At 37.8% G+C, this 15574-nt stretch overlaps 4 protein-coding genes across 4 annotated transcripts; 3 read left to right on the top strand and 1 right to left on the bottom strand.

Moving 5' to 3' along the window:
- Positions 1 to 675, top strand: LOC110056893 (phosphomevalonate kinase-like). The gene has a single exon (XM_089290831.1). The coding sequence runs from the start codon at positions 39 to 41 to the stop codon at positions 654 to 656; it is 618 nt and encodes a 205-aa protein (XP_089146957.1). The 5' UTR covers positions 1 to 38; the 3' UTR covers positions 657 to 675.
- A 696-nt stretch (positions 676 to 1371) lies between these two features.
- Positions 1372 to 5232, bottom strand: LOC110056892 (retinol dehydrogenase 13-like). Its single transcript, XM_020763442.2, has one exon. The coding sequence runs from the start codon at positions 3849 to 3851 to the stop codon at positions 2853 to 2855; it is 999 nt and encodes a 332-aa protein (XP_020619101.1). The 5' UTR covers positions 3852 to 5232; the 3' UTR covers positions 1372 to 2852.
- A 1731-nt stretch (positions 5233 to 6963) lies between these two features.
- LOC110056890 (trace amine-associated receptor 9-like) lies at positions 6964 to 9103 on the top strand. Its single transcript, XM_020763441.2, has one exon. The coding sequence runs from the start codon at positions 7203 to 7205 to the stop codon at positions 8415 to 8417; it is 1215 nt and encodes a 404-aa protein (XP_020619100.1). The 5' UTR covers positions 6964 to 7202; the 3' UTR covers positions 8418 to 9103.
- Positions 9104 to 13563: 4460 nt separating this feature from the next.
- On the top strand, positions 13564 to 15531 carry LOC110056897 (uncharacterized). Its single transcript, XM_020763452.2, has one exon. The coding sequence runs from the start codon at positions 13764 to 13766 to the stop codon at positions 14448 to 14450; it is 687 nt and encodes a 228-aa protein (XP_020619111.1). The 5' UTR covers positions 13564 to 13763; the 3' UTR covers positions 14451 to 15531.
- The last annotated feature ends 43 nt before the right edge of the window (positions 15532 to 15574 follow it).

Genomic DNA, 15574 nt, shown 5'->3' with positions numbered 1-15574 from the left:
TCAAGTTGCTCAGCGGATTACTGTTTCATAATTTCAAGATGGCGGACACTAACGAGCAACTTCGACATCCTAAAGTTGTGTTTATTTTGAGCGGAAAACGAAAATCAGGGAAAGATTATGTCACAAGCAAACTTACAGAGGCCTTTGGCCATGACTGCTGCGAAATTATCAGGCTTTCTGGACCTCTGAAACATGAGTACGCGCGACAAAATGGTCTTGATTTTGACCGCCTGCTTGATTCAACAAACTACAAGGAATTTTATCGTCAAGACATGATTCGCTGGGGAGAAGAAAAAAGAAACGCTGATCCTTCGTATTTTTGCAGATTAGCTATTAAGGTGACACTTTCTGGAGTCTCCAAAGAAAATGACTCATTACAAAAACCAGTATGGATCGTGTCTGACGCACGAAGAAAGTCAGATGTTCATTATTTTAGGGAGACTTACGATAAAGTTGTACACGTGCGGATAACTGCTACTGAGGAAGTAAGGAGATCACGAGGATGGATATTCACAGCAGGTGTTGATGATGCTGAGTCTGAATGTGGGCTTGATGATGAGGAATTTGATGTACTTATTCAAAATGATGGTCACGATCATCACAAGCTTAACAGTCATATTAATTCTTTACGAAAATATATTTACTCGTCTAACTAGTCCTTAAAACGAGAGAAAACTTTCTTGAAAATAGAGTTACATTTTCTGGTAAAGGTGAAATTTATAATTTGGAAGCAAAGCACAAATGCACATCTCTCATCATGTGTTGAGCTACATCAAAGTGAAACTTTCAAGATTCAAGTTAAAAATTCCAAACTTACGCTATCCGCAATCTTTTTTTTTCCTTAGCTGGATTGTCGAAAAGTGTTTCTACTGCCGTTTCTCATACAATTTTCTTTTTTGCTTTCATTTTTTGTGCAACTGACTTATAAAAATTAGGGAATCCTCTAAGCCAAGGTAGAAACTGGAGTCTAAACAGCTCCATTTACTGGCTCTAATGAGCTGTTTCTACTTTTTAAACTTTTTGCAAAAATTAATCAAAGAACTGAAGAGTACTCATGCATCTCTTCAGTACAACATAATCCAAAAACTTAATACAGTGTTAATGTTGTCGTTAATTTGATCTCAGTTAAATTTTGATTTTAACTATGGACATGCATGGTTTGTTTTCTTCCGGTAAGTTAACTTTCGTTTTCAATTCAGTCCTAGTCAATAATTATTATTGCCTAGGGATAAACTGAAAAAATGAAGCTAACTGAAAGAAAAACAAACCACATATATTTGAAATCAAAAACTAACTACACTAAACTTCTGGATGTAAGCGTTTCCTCTTCCTAAACTTATTCCTTCGTTACTACAGATCATGAGGCCAAGCTTCAAGAATGATCTTTAATACCCAAGTTTGATCCTAGTAGTCACAATTAAAGCTAGTCATATGGCTTGGCTGTTAAGACGCTATCATATCTCTGGGCTACAGGATCTGACCAGTGTGTGAATGGCCTGGGTTCCATCCTATTGGAGAACTCACAATTTTTCACCAATCACCAATGACAACAACAGTACTAACATTTTTCTCAAGAATTTCATCACCTATCAACTCTTGTTTCAAAAAGAACAGTAAACTAAGCTCCCAAAAATGATTACATTGTTGTAGAGTAAAAAAAATATGAAAAATCGCAAAAATAAATTAAAAAAGAAAAATAATAACAAATTTCTTTGTTTATCAAGAAGTTACAATGAATTTGAACTTAAACTCTTTTAGAGTCAATCAAACAGGATAAAGTAATCAGGTCATCTTTTTTTTTTTTTCATAATACAACTAGCCAAAATGTTTAATTAACAAAGAATCAAATAATAAATTAAGCTCTTTGTTGATCCTTGTAACAAGCCGAACTGCATTCAAAAATATTCTTAGTATGATGTAGTTGTGACCACTTCGAGTCTCTTGTCGCACTTGTTTCACTTGCTCTAATTACATTAACTCTGTAAGTGCCTGTACAATTATGTTTATAATTATTTGTAATCTGTGTGCCTCACAGGAACTTGGAAAACATACAAAAACATAGGGAATATACACAGAGGCAAAACCTCAGCACCAGTCTCCCTTTAAAGCTTTTGTGCAAGTTGTTTTCAATAAGATAAGTTGACTAAATTTAATTTCCTCAATTTGTCATACAGGCACTCGGGGTGAACGATTAAGTTTCACCATTGGTACTCTAAAACATTACTGAACATTTAGTGTCCTGTTCAATAGATATTTGATATTTGATTTGACAAATCTAATGTGTTGGCATAGCTCTACAAGGAACCATCCAATGTCACTGATTGACTATTACTAACACACAAAAAAAAATCAAAACCAACCAACAACCAGCCACACACAACATGATTCTTTATAGAGGCATATTATGACATTAGTATGAGCTTTTTAGCTCATCTTGAATGCCTCCTCATTTAATGGAAATCTTAAGAATACAACAACAGTAAGAAGGCTGTTGAGCACTCATGAAGAAATTGAACTGATATATTAACTGGGAAATTGGCCAAGATATCACTAAACTAAACTGATTTCTTAACCACAAGGCTACTCATTTCCAAGAAGCAGTGGCTCTAATGATATACCTACTAGTTATTTAAGTTATATAATATATTAAACGATATTCACCAAGCATTCAACTACAACAAATTATTGTCCACAGACAGAAGGTAGCCCAATAGGGGAGCTATCCTGAAGTGGTTTGTCCACCATTACTCCAGCTGAGCTGACTACACCGCAGTTATTTCTCAAAAATAATGGCCCGGTCACTCACTTCCGTAATTTTATTGTGACTGACGGGAAAATGTATCTGCATTTGTTCAAATAGTCTTCTCTAATCCAACCAAACCTGCACTGACTTCCCACAGTTGTTTCGCTGCTTCGTCATCTTTTCCTTGATCAGCAGGTTCCTTCGGTTTGCAATCACTGTAATATAATCCAGACTCAACATCATCAGCTACAGCGCAATGAATTGTTGTCTGTGCACCTTGACGAGGTGTCTTGAAGAACAACCAAGAGATAGGAGCAAGAGTAAGGGATGCCACTTTCGACTTGGAAAAGGACGTATGGCGAGCTAACTCGGTTTTCACAACGCCGGGATGTACAGCAGTGACTAAAATATCGGTATCTTCAAGTCTTTTGCTCAACTCGCGAGTAAAAAGGACGTTGGCAAGCTTGCTCTGAGCGTAGGCGGATCCCGGACTGTATTCGTGCTCGCTCCTTAAATCATCAAAGCGTATTTTCCCTCTAACATGAGCCAAGGAACTGACATTAATAATGCGACTTGGCTTTGATCTTTCCAGCATATCTAGCAGGAGGTTTGTAAGAAGGAAGTGGCCCAGGTGGTTGACGCCAAATTGCATCTCGAAGCCGTCCTCAGTTTTCCAATATGGACACCGCATGATACCCGCATTGTTGATAAGAATGTCTAATCGATCTTCACTTTGGTGAACTTCCTCGGCAAAATTTCTCACGGACTTTAGCGAAGCAAGGTCGAGCTCCTTCACAATCACCTTTTTATTGCCGGTCGTCATTTTGATTTCCTCGGCAGCTGTGTGCGCCTTCTCAAGATTTCTGCAAGCCATGATGACACGAGCCCCCTTTCGGGCCAAATCCAGAGCAGTTTCTCGTCCGATTCCTGTGTTTGCCCCGGTGACGATCACTGTTTTACCGTCTAGTTTCGTTTTATAGTTGCACACTCCACCGGAAAAGTAATTTCTCAACAAGAAGATGCCACCAGCACAAGCGGCAACAGTTGACAGAGGTCCAGCTATCTTCCAGACACCCTCTGGAACCGCCATGTTGAATAATGTTGACATTTCCACGCGCGATTGCCCGCTGACATTACCGTCTGCAGACTCATCTGCAGCTCAAGATAGGTCCGCAAGCGCAAATCAACATGTCGTCATTGCCTACAACTACAAGAATTCCTTTTAAATATAAAATAATTTCCTGTACTCAAAGCACAATTAAAAAATCTTATTAAGAGTGGAATATTTTGTTCGGTCCAAACGAACTTTCAGAAAAGGAATTCAACAGAATCCCTTTTGTTTTTTTCTTTGTTATCTAAATTTTGAAGCCCTATTGCAGTGGGGTAAACTGCACTAATTCGCACAAAAAAAAAAACACAAAAACAAAGAAGGATTCTGGTAGTTGTAGTCAAATGACGCCATCATGCAAATCGTCTCTGATCAAAGTTTTTTGTTTTGATTTGGCACTTTCGAGCTTCGAATAGATCGTTTTCACGTGACGTCATTACTTTCTACAATCCAAAACTAAATAGCCACCAAAGTTTTTATTCCCATTAGGCATGAGAGGCAGTATATTTACATCTGTTTACAATTTTCCAGCTCAGTAGCCTGCTTCGTTTCGAAACCAGAACATTTTGAATTTCACGGTTGTGGAGGTGCGTGACACAAAGCTACGATCGAGTTTTATTGAAAGATATATACTTATCTCATGCTTTTGGGCCTTTTTAGAAGTTAGAGCACGAGGAAAAGTGCTTATGTAAAAGCTTGTTTGGTCAGTACTGATAATCAGTCGCCTAGATAGCCAAAGTAAGTTCCAGATGTTTACACTATTTTCCGGCCGCAGTATTGGTTTACCACGGAGGTACACCAACATGGCGTTTTCTGTACTGGGCTCTGTAAATTTCTGCGAACATTTTGACGAATATCTGAAATTTGGGGAAACACACAGGCCTAAAACTTAAAGAAGTGTCTTATTTAGTTATCTTCTATAACATCACAATTTCTTAGCTTTTTCCACTCGATGGTTTTCGATTTATTTTTTTATTGCCTGACAGTGAAAACGATCTATAGCTCTTCCTGATTTTAGAAGAACTGCCTCCTTGCTCCTGATATCTGATAACATTCACCATTTCTCATCAAAGCGCTGAGCAAACCCGCTATCAACGAGGACGATACGAAATGACGTTAAAGGTGGTGAGGAGGAAAACATCGGCAATACTATTGTTGACCATTGTTCGATGCAGGTCATCTACATCTTATTTTTCTCAGCAAAGAAGCTAGTTCGACGTGGCAGTTGAACCACGCGATTACATAAATTAAAGATATCTTACTGCCAACTAATTGTCCAATTTCTCAGTTTCGACTCGCCTAATTTTCATCTTTAAATGAAGGATTAAAAAGCACCAACTATAGGGTGGGTTGTTCGAAAGCCGGTTAACGCTAACCCAGGATTTACTGAAAGCTAACAGAAGTATTCATTTTCATTGTATAAAAATGTTTTCACTGCTTATGTTTTGTGTAGTTTGAGATTATCCAAACTCAAAACTGAAGGACAACTGTAGAAACAGAAAACCTCATCGAAAAGTTACAAAACTGAGATCAAAATTCTCGCCAATCCTGGGTTAACCCAATTGGGCTTTGAACAAGCCTCCATGTATTTTAAGCTGCGACCCACTCTTTTCAATTCCTAATTCCTTGTCCTTTGGGTTCAATGTACAGATCCATTTGAAAAACACCAAACGTGGCAAAAGCAATTCCGCTCACGCATAGCCGAATTTCAACTGAATCGAAGATTTCATCGGGATAAGTGTCTGAAACAAAAGAAAGTTCTTTTAACTGTTGGAACTAAAGAAACTAAAATTTACTCTAGAAAACACTTTAAAAACACTCTCAGGTTTGCAACATTTCAAAATACGAGTTCAAACTATAGCCAACTGTTCAAACTATAGCCTTCGATGGGTTAAATGGTCAAAAAGAAAGGCGGTGTAAAATATAGTCCCAGAAATATTATAATAGTGCAAAAAAGTGGAAATAAAGGGAAAGATTTTTGCGCCATAGAATACTGTATTGTGCTGAGAGTGGCAAGAACAGCATTGGAGATTATAATTGTGTGCCAGTATTTCAAAAAGGATTTCTGAAGCCATAATTGCCTTTGTCAATAATCGCAAAACGAAATCTTTTCAAAGTAGATGACATAGTGATCACACCATGCATGGTTCGGCCGACATCACGTTCGCCCTGTGTTCTTATTTCCTGCGGTATCAAAGGGTCTTTTTATCTTATCTTTTTTCCCGATTCTCAGATTTTATTTAGATTCTTTTCAGCATCTTTTTGCATTTTACCCACCGAAGACTGTGGCTCAAACAGTCGAAAGCTCGCCTTTACTACAAGCCATGTCCTGGCTGCAGTCCTTCGATATTCCGGTTCATAAAATAAATTCATTGTTCAATTGTTCACGCTCAGTGATATTTCTGCGGTATTTCATGGACCGTAATTTATCGTGCCAGTAGACGGCAAAACGAGCTTTTGATTCAGCTCGTGAATATTCGCCAGGATAAAAACAGCTGTCACATATTGAATGTTATCACAAAAAAAACCTCAGTAAAATGAAGAGCTCTGTTCAAACAAACTTAAGGAGCGAAAAGATTACAAAATTGTTCTGTTTTTGCATAGAATAAAACACGGTTAAAAGGCATATATCAAGAAAAAAATATCTTACGATATATAAAATCAGTACTTTTAGGTAACATTTTTGTCCCATTTATAACCGCAAAAATAATACTTTTCGTTACAACATTACTTATTTTAATTGTTGTATGTCTTAAGGACATTTAAAATCTGCCATAACATTTTAGATTAAAGTGTTTAATTGCCCCAAACAATCTTGTCAGCGCTCTTAAAACGATTGGTTAGCTATATTTAAACATCCTGCAATTCTTCGTTTCACGGTGATTTAACCAATAAGTGACCCTCTTTTAATTTAAGACAACCGGAATAAGAAAACTGAATACACGAAAGTCATTTATGTCGACGCGAGATAGTTTGTTTCGCAAAGAAATGATAAGACTTAAAGTCGGCGATTGCCTCATCTCAGTCAAGAGAGTATGAAATCGTCCATCTCGTCATAATCTATTTTTTAACTGCTAAGAACAACGGAATAAAAAAGCCAATAAATTGAAATTGTTTCCAAGGAGTTGGTTTGGTTAAATATTCATTACAAACGTGACCGTCCCTAAAAATCACAAGGCAATTTTTACTGATGATATCTCACACAGAGATACTGTCCGTGTGTCAATATTTTCTACCAACGCAGGACATTTGCATTTTAGCCCGAGGTAGACTCGATCATCTTAGCTTCATATCGCCCTCTTCAAGAACACTTGGCAGAATACATCAGAAAATATCAGCGTCGTCAAGAAGATGGTCTTTGGGGGGCCAATAGAATGCCGCAATTCAAGTTCACCTCAAACGCTTTCCTTCATCACATCTGCAATGTCTTCGCTTCTTATGTTAACCACAGTTCCTGGAAATCTTCTTATTTGTGTGGCAGTTGTCAAAGATCCGTTCAAGACATTGCGTTCGCCCTTCAATCTCTTCTTGCTAAACATTTCAGCTGCTGACCTTGTAGTTGGCTTAGCAGTGCTTCCTCTCTCCATAGCTTACCACTCGCTGGAGGGAATGGGTTTAATGTACGATGCATTGACAAAAGCGTTACATCTTTCTTTCTTCATTTCATGTACAGCTTCTGTCCTGGGCATCGCAGCGTTGAGTATAGATCGCTATGTTTGTATTACTTCACCCATGAAATACCGCTTGAAGCTGAAATCCTTACAAGTCAAGAGGGCGTCTTTAATCATTTGGCTGATCTCCGTGATTTGCCCTTTCACGTATCTTTATGTAGACTTTATAATATACACGTTGGTGTTTGCCAATGGAACCCTTCTTTTTACATTACTCGTTTTGGCGTTTGTAAACCACAAGATCCACCACAGTCTACAAACTCAGCGAAAACAACTTCAGACCCTTGTGGATGGTGAAAAGTTGAGAACGAGTTTATCACAGCGTGATGCCCGAGTCACAAAAACATTTCTGTTCTTCCTTGGCTCTTTTCTCGTCTTAACTTTACCTCCCTTAACATTTAGCTATGTGTTAAACTTCTGCTCTTCTTGCAATTGCCGAACAATTCACATCTTCAGAGATTTTCAGTTTCTTTCTATATTATTTCCCAGCTCGGTGAATCCTTTTATTTACGCCTTAAGGCTTCCAAACTTCAGAAGAGCCATAACAGTGATATGCAGAAAAATTTTAGGGAATCGATTTGCGACTAAAAACCCTCAATTTCCTATTTTGGATTCTAGCTCTACTGAAGCTTTGAGTAGACATAGCCCTAGAAGACCATCGGTCTTGCCTGAGCTTCGATCAGTTGATGAAACACTTGTCATTGAGACAAACGCAAGAATTGACGTGACAACGAGACTCAGCCGATGGAGAGCAAACGCCAAAGTATCGTTTGATGTTAATCAGTTTGATATCAACACTTTGCATGTTGACAGCAAGTTTCATTGTGAAGAGCGAACTGCAAACAGAAGGGAACATGGAATATCACAGTTTTACAGAGTCACCACGACTATATAAACAAACTGCAAGAGGATGTTGTACACAGATTTTTATTGCTGATATCTAAATTTCTTCATTAGGTCATTACATAATTATATGTACGGAGTAACTCTAAAAAATAATGTATTAGTGAACCATAAGATAAGGTGTTATTCGGCAGAATAAATTTGTCGGTCCATGTAGTTAGGTAGCTATACAGATTAGATGAGAAAGAAGAATGACCGACTGCAGCTAGAGAGTTCACTTGGCAAATATACGTACAGAAAAATATGTTGAAATATGGATTTATTCACGTTTAAGGAGAAAATTGAGTGACTGTAACATCGCAGAGGGCGCCTTGGTAACAGGAAGAGATCTATGTCACAGCACCTTGGTTCATGGAGATTAAAATTCAGCTGGATCTACTCTAAGAGCATTAAGGAAAACACAGGATCTAACACTAGCTTCTTCAGCAAACAGCTGTATGTGATCGAATTGTTCTTACAATTAAAATTTTATAGAAGTATCTTTTGTTTCTTTAAAGATTAAATACTCTCTATAAACAGACGAAATATTGTGTATAAAGGCATTGTTTCCTAATGGCTCAAATTGTACTTTCAAGCCGAGGTTATTTTGCTGCATTGAGCATGAAAAACCTCCTCTTGTGCAAATTAAGAACTGATCTAAGATTCATCATCGAAAAATAAAACTTTCGCAGATTTAAATGAAAGACAAACAAAGAAATTTTACTGAGATCGGCAGACATTGAAGAGGCCAGCTACTTAATAACAGTTCATAGGAGACCCTACCACTATTCAAAAATAAAAGTTTACAAAGTCTACTGAGCTCATAAGTAAACTGAGGAGGGCTACGGTTAATTTTAATTAAGAATTGTAGAGTTAGAGTTCTGGTTGAAATACTTCTATAAATCGGAAGGACCTACAGAAAAGCAATCTTCTCGTGAAAAATACGTAGTCACGTGTCAGTCGAGCTCTTGGAAGCACTGACATGCGTGACAAATTCAGGAAAAAGAGGGGAAAATTATGACCATTTCGCTTGATTTATTCCATCGAGCCATAAGGTCTCAATAGACGTCAAGGCTAACCGTAAAAAGGTCAAAACCTAGTCATTAGAATTCAGATTTCAGAAATCTGGGTAATCTGTAACTCCTAAAAAAGTTTACCGTAAAAATGTTTTCGCAACGTAATGTCATGTTGACAGTGCTAAGAGTACGCTTGCTGGGAAATTTTGCGTCTTGTTTCGTAAATGCAGCAGCTACCACTGCTACAAATTCTGCCCTGGTCCCGGCAAGAGTCTGTTTTTCGTAGGACAAGTTGCAATTGGTAGACAGCTTGACAGATCTTTGTTTATCAAAACTAGGCTTTCTTTTACTTACCTCATCAAGCAAGTGATGGGCGGGTTCAAAAGTGCCCTGCAACCAGTCGCTTCGATTTTTCCACTAGAGTACGTACTATTATGACGTAGACTACTTGCACGAAGTCCTTGTTCCTTGTTTTACTAGATTTTAAACAGGAAACGGCGAAACAACTGAATATGCTGTGTTGTATACATTGAATTTCTACGCGTGTAGCGATATAAGATATAATATACAATGATGGCCCTTTAGCCAATGAATTAGAAAACTATGCATTACCTACCGATCCAGTTTGTAACTATATGAAATACATCAAGCATGCCGGGAGAGTGTTTCATCGCATTTCCAAACACATAAGAAAGGAGAGAATAGAATACGGAGAGCCGGCGTATTCTACTTTTTCGCGTAAGCATGAAAAAAGCTCGGGCGAACCTGTATGGTAGAGAGCAGCCCAATTTTCGGTCAATCCAGTGCAAATTTGAAATTGGACCCGGGAATTGAATTCAGTGTAATTTCAGTGGCGCTCTCGTCAAAAAAGGCCTCGATTACAAACAAGTGAGAAAATGTTTGTTGGATCCCAAAGGTCAGGCGAAAAGGTGAATCCTGAAGCAATCCAAATAGAACTCGGATAATCAAATTAGAAATGAACAAGAGGTATTGAGAAATTGTTTAATTTTAAATTAATTTTAAAGGTTTTCAGTTTTTAACTGTAACAGAAAGAAATCCATCTGATAAAATAAAACTGTCTTGAAGGAATCTTCGCAAAAGTAATCAGACTTTGTGCTATACATAAAGAGGTAAAGAGCTGTAAAAGCTAAAAAAAATTGTTGCAACGAATCAAATTAGTTAGCTGATTGGTTTACTAGTATAGTATTGACAGCTTGTCGTATCTGTTGTTTGTTATTGTTTCACACTAACAAGTCAAGATATCTTTGAGATCCTGTTAAGATCGCTTTATTTAAAGCATCGTTTCTTCCGGGGGTTGCTGCCTGTGGGTTTACTCACGATCGTTAAGATTTATCGCTATTTTCCAAGGGTCAGTTCTTTCGGGAGTTCGTTAATTTCGCAACTTTACCACGACTCAAATCTCACTGTAATCTGAAGCTGGAACTGATAGCGGACTATTGTTGACCAAAATCGCATGGCTACGCTATGCACAAAATATCAATCGATTTCTTAACTTCCAGATGAATGATGCGATTGGCGGAAAATCTGTACAAATGGCCTTTACATGGTTAAACAACATACAAAAAGTATCAAGGAGAGTAGAATCTTTGGCAATGGCCAGTTGGCTATTTTTCAGCTTTCTAATTGAATACTGTACGTGTATAAACGAAGGTGAAGACAGCTTGCAGACCTTCACCGAAATTAAAAATATCTGAGGTTACGTCAGGCTTTAAATATTAATTATCTTCACTATTTCGTAATAACACCTGGTTGGTTTGAACACGTGAATTTCTCCGACCCGCGTGAGTCTTCAAGCGTTGCCTTTTATGTAAGTATATGTTTTTGTGAAGGCCTTTTCACAATGTTTCTTGAAAAAAATTCCCATTTCTTGGGGCTTTGAAGCTTTGAATTAAGTCTCTTAAAGATACTGATTTTAAAACGCCCCTCTGATCTTAGCTAACACTCAGCAAAAAATGTAAAACAGAACGCAGGTGTTAAAAAATAAAACAAGATAAGCAGTACGCTTTATGCAGATTTTAATCCCAGAATCAGACCTATTTACAAACGACTATTTCATAAGATTGAAAACATATCAAAGATCCTTGAGCATTCAATTTATGGAGGACGTGATGATTTAGAAAGTTCACTTGTGAATAAAGCTATTAGGAGAATATTTACAATCAAATCCTGGATTGCCGTGTGTCTCTGCACGGTCAAACTAAAAAAAGAAATGTCATTTGAAGTCCTTTTTCCGGCTCCTTTGTTTTAACTTCTAACTCACGTTTTCTAAAAATTGAGCCTGTTATATAACATAATGTAAAATAATCTTAAAATTGAGCCTCTTATAAAACACAATGGGAAATAAGAAACATCATGGTGCAAAATTTAAAGAGGGCTGTTTGTCTGCCCTGGAAAGGGGGGAGAGGTGACAGGGGTTAAAACTCAGCCTCGAAAGTAGATCAAACATGGTGACTGCGAAGAAAGGCGGGTAAAAGAACAAAGAAGACGCCCGTGATCAAAGTTGGACTCAAATTTAATTCTGAAACTGACAACTAATCCTATCAACTGTTTTATGTCAGTAGAACTGAGATTAGTCGAGTTCGGTCTGTGATCATACGAGCGATTATCGATTAAAGTCGGACGACCGAATAACGGCAGTCCGCACGAGTGTGTCAGTTACAGAGAGAACAACCAGAGGACGGTTAGTCCTGTTGCCAGCTAATCCAAAGGAATTACCACAAACCATTGTTAAACGTGTTGACAAATCAAATCACAAAAGGAGTTTGTCTTTGAGCCAGATACTGACGAGAAAAAGAAGCTTTTCGAGTACAACCGCCTAAAAAAAACAGCGCACGCAAAATTTCGAGTACTCTTCAATTACGATAGCCAATCAGATTCAAGGAATTGTGTAATAGTTTAATCAATTTCTTTAATGGTCTAGAATCCCCCACAGACATGAATTCGTAATAACACACTTTTTTGCTCTGTCGCGAGGTATTTCCGTCTCCACGTGAGCGTTTAAAAAATATATCTACCCACCTGCAAATAAGTGAAAGCCTTCTAATAAATGTTTTTTCAGTACAATAATAACTTTAGGCTCTCCAGACAAAATAAGTTGAGGTTTCACAACGTTTTACTTAACTTCTACACCACAATAACATTTTCTACTGAATATTAAAATATTGAGTGAAGTAAGTGAAAATCCTAAAGAGAGACTGGTATCAGAAATTACTACCGAGTTAGTCACAGTATCCAGGACGAGAAGATTTTCAAATTCAGTTTTAAAATCAGGCAACCTTCAGTGGATTTTAACCAATTAAAATATTGAACTTTGAGTGTAAACTTTCCAGTTATTTTTTTGATTTTAACTATCGCATACCTGTGTTTGGACTGGCAAAAAATATCAATGATTGTTACCCATGTGGTTTTCGCCTTGCTTTTGAATGCTGAACTCACGTGTTGCAACGTATGTCAGTCATGGACACTTGTTGCATAACACATGCAGAATGATCAGAAAACAACGCACGTCAGATAAGTTATTTTGAACTGTTTGCTTGTATGCGTTTGTCGTGCCCCCTTACACGTTAAACTGCGTGAAAGGCTTTCAACAATGTTTCTAAATATAACTAAACAAATCAAGTTTACTTTCCATAATGCACCACCCCGGGATGTGTTTATTCACTGTAAGAGGCAACTTTAAATATCTTTTGTCAGGGTTTTTTAAATGTTATTTTCATCGTTTGAAATCAGTTGTGCGGCTGGAAATTAGATTAAACGAAATATGCTTTCCTTTATTTTTCCAGAAAGTCGATCTCACGTTTTTACGACGCGTGAGAGCTATTTGTAAAATGCTTGTTTGATAACATTGTATAAACAATGTGCAAAAAGCAAAGTCACGTTATCTTTAATAACATACGTTTTATGGTTCAAGTTGGAATAGTACGTGATCTTACAACATTAGCAGGATCAACAGTGTCCCCAATTCATAGGATCAATAGTGTCCCCTATTAGTTTTTTTTTTAGGCTAAATAAGCTTACCATTGACACTGAAATAAAGTATTTCATTCATTTATTTATTCATTCAACATGCATTATCCCTTCATGTTATATAACAAAAAAGAAACTCACGTGTAATTTTACACCTGCCCAGCTTCCGTTGTTAACTGATGCAAAGAGGATAAAAAGAAACCAAGAACACTGCAATCTTCACATTAGACTTGCGACTAAAGCAGCAAACTAACATGAAGAAGGGAAGCCGAGAGAAAGCAAGAACAGCAGTCCAACATTCACAAATCCTGCACTAAGTTAACACATCTTCCAGATATTTTGACATTTTTCGAGAAATGTTTCAATCCACCAAAGCTGAAGCCAGAACAGCTTTATTTCAAGACAGTCAAGAAAACAAGCGTAAGAGAGTCCGTCAGATATGCGATGAGTTTCTATCAGTAGACAAGACGTCGCTCCAAGATGGCAGTCAGCACCGAACGTGCGAGAGAAAGTCTTGGCCGATTGCATACATGTATGAAGGCGGAAATTTTGTTAAGCGAGAAGACTTGAAACTCTTAGTGCCCTTCTCATTATACACTAAAAATAGCACGGATTGCAGTTCCTCCTCCGAGAGAAAGTACTACACTGAAGAAATTGCAGCCTTCGAGAGCGCAGCTCAAGCTTTATCCAACATGGACAACAAAGAAAACAATTTCCAAGTAACACTCCCTAACCATCAACAGGCACAAGAGGAGCTAAGAGGCGAACCTAAAGTAAAGAAGAGAAAAGAAGATTCTTCGGCAGATGAAGATGCAAATAATGAACCAACAGACAGAGAGAGCTACTGGGAGCGAAGGAAAAAGAATAACGCTTCGGCGAAAAAGTCGAGAGATGCGAGAAAAGCCCGAGAACAGGAAATACAGATCAAAGCAGCTTTCCTTGAGAGGGAAAACCTGAGGATACTTACACAGCTTATGATGGTCCAACGGGAAAATGAGTGTTTAAAACGAGTTTTATGCTCAAAATATGAAACACCTTTATGACAGTTAACCTGATCATTTTGTCTTTATACTCGGTAGCCGGTCGTTTCGGCTACAAGTCGTTTCGTATAGAAGTCGATTCGCCTACACTAAATGCTTATTACTAAATACTAAATACTTACCTAAAAATTCTGAAAATTGACAAACAGGCCGTACAATAATTATAGTAATGTTTTTTGGGAGAGTATTCCACAGCGACGGTGCGGCTATGCTGAACGTTCTGTCTCAACAAACGAGCTACTAAACTTGAAGATCACCAACGGGAACTCGTCATGTACCAAAAGAACAGAGAATTAAAATTCACCTTTAACTTGAAATGATATATGTGTGTGTAAGAAAAAATTCTTCTGGACAGGGAGCAGACGATCGGTATGTTGTCGATTCAAGTAACTGTACGTGATCAAACTGTGTGGAATCCCGATTTCTCGAACCCTCCAATAACTCGAACCAAAAGTCGTTTCCCCTCCTCAGTTGAGCATTGTAATTTTACTCCCGTTTCTCGAAATCTATGATTTTTCGAACCAATTTTCCTTTCCCCTGCGGTTCGAAAAATCGGGATTACACTTTACATGCATCGTGTTACGCGTCTGTCTGATTCGCGCTACAATTTTACGGTGAATTTAACTAGAAATACGGTCAAATACAACTCCTCTGCTTCCCGTGGGCAGTGATTTTCATCTATCTTCGCATATATTTTCGACTTAAGTGTAGGCGAAACGACTCAGTTAATGTAGGCGAATCGACTCAGATCGTGTTGGCGAAGCGACTTCGATGTAGGCGAATCGACTTGCAGGCGAAACGACTGACATCCTTATACACAGTTTATAGTTATAAAAAGTGCATGTTTTAGCGTTTGGAAAGCCTTTGCCTTTTGTAGATCGTCTCAGTAGAGGAAACCAATGTTGTTAAAGATCAGTTTTGTTTTTATGTAACCATATGAACTTCCGATCGGTGTAAGCCGGTATCTTTGGCTTAGTACCAAAGATACGAGTTGATAATCTTTTTATCGTAATAATTGTCTTTTAATGTAATCAACACATTGAGATTGTAATAAAACCCTTACGTTTTCTTTGGAAAAACAAAACCTTCCAGTTTGAACAGTTTTGCACTTTGTCTTCAGATATTCG

This window comes from Orbicella faveolata, unplaced genomic scaffold, assembly GCF_042242905.1.
Source record: "Orbicella faveolata isolate gen_17 unplaced genomic scaffold, um_ofav_v1 contig_24, whole genome shotgun sequence".
NCBI lineage: Eukaryota > Metazoa > Cnidaria > Anthozoa > Scleractinia > Merulinidae > Orbicella > Orbicella faveolata.
This window is presented reverse-complemented; position numbering and strand designations above follow the sequence as displayed.

Bases quoted from the DNA above. Each gene is read 5' to 3' on its own strand.
- LOC110056897 (XM_020763452.2), top strand. From the start codon at position 13,764: ATGTTTCAATCCACCAAAGCTGAAGCCAGAACAGCTTTATTTCAAGAC.
- LOC110056892 (XM_020763442.2), bottom strand. From the start codon at position 3,851: ATGTCAACATTATTCAACATGGCGGTTCCAGAGGGTGTCTGGAAGATA.
- LOC110056890 (XM_020763441.2), top strand. From the start codon at position 7,203: ATGGTCTTTGGGGGGCCAATAGAATGCCGCAATTCAAGTTCACCTCAA.
- LOC110056893 (XM_089290831.1), top strand. From the start codon at position 39: ATGGCGGACACTAACGAGCAACTTCGACATCCTAAAGTTGTGTTTATT.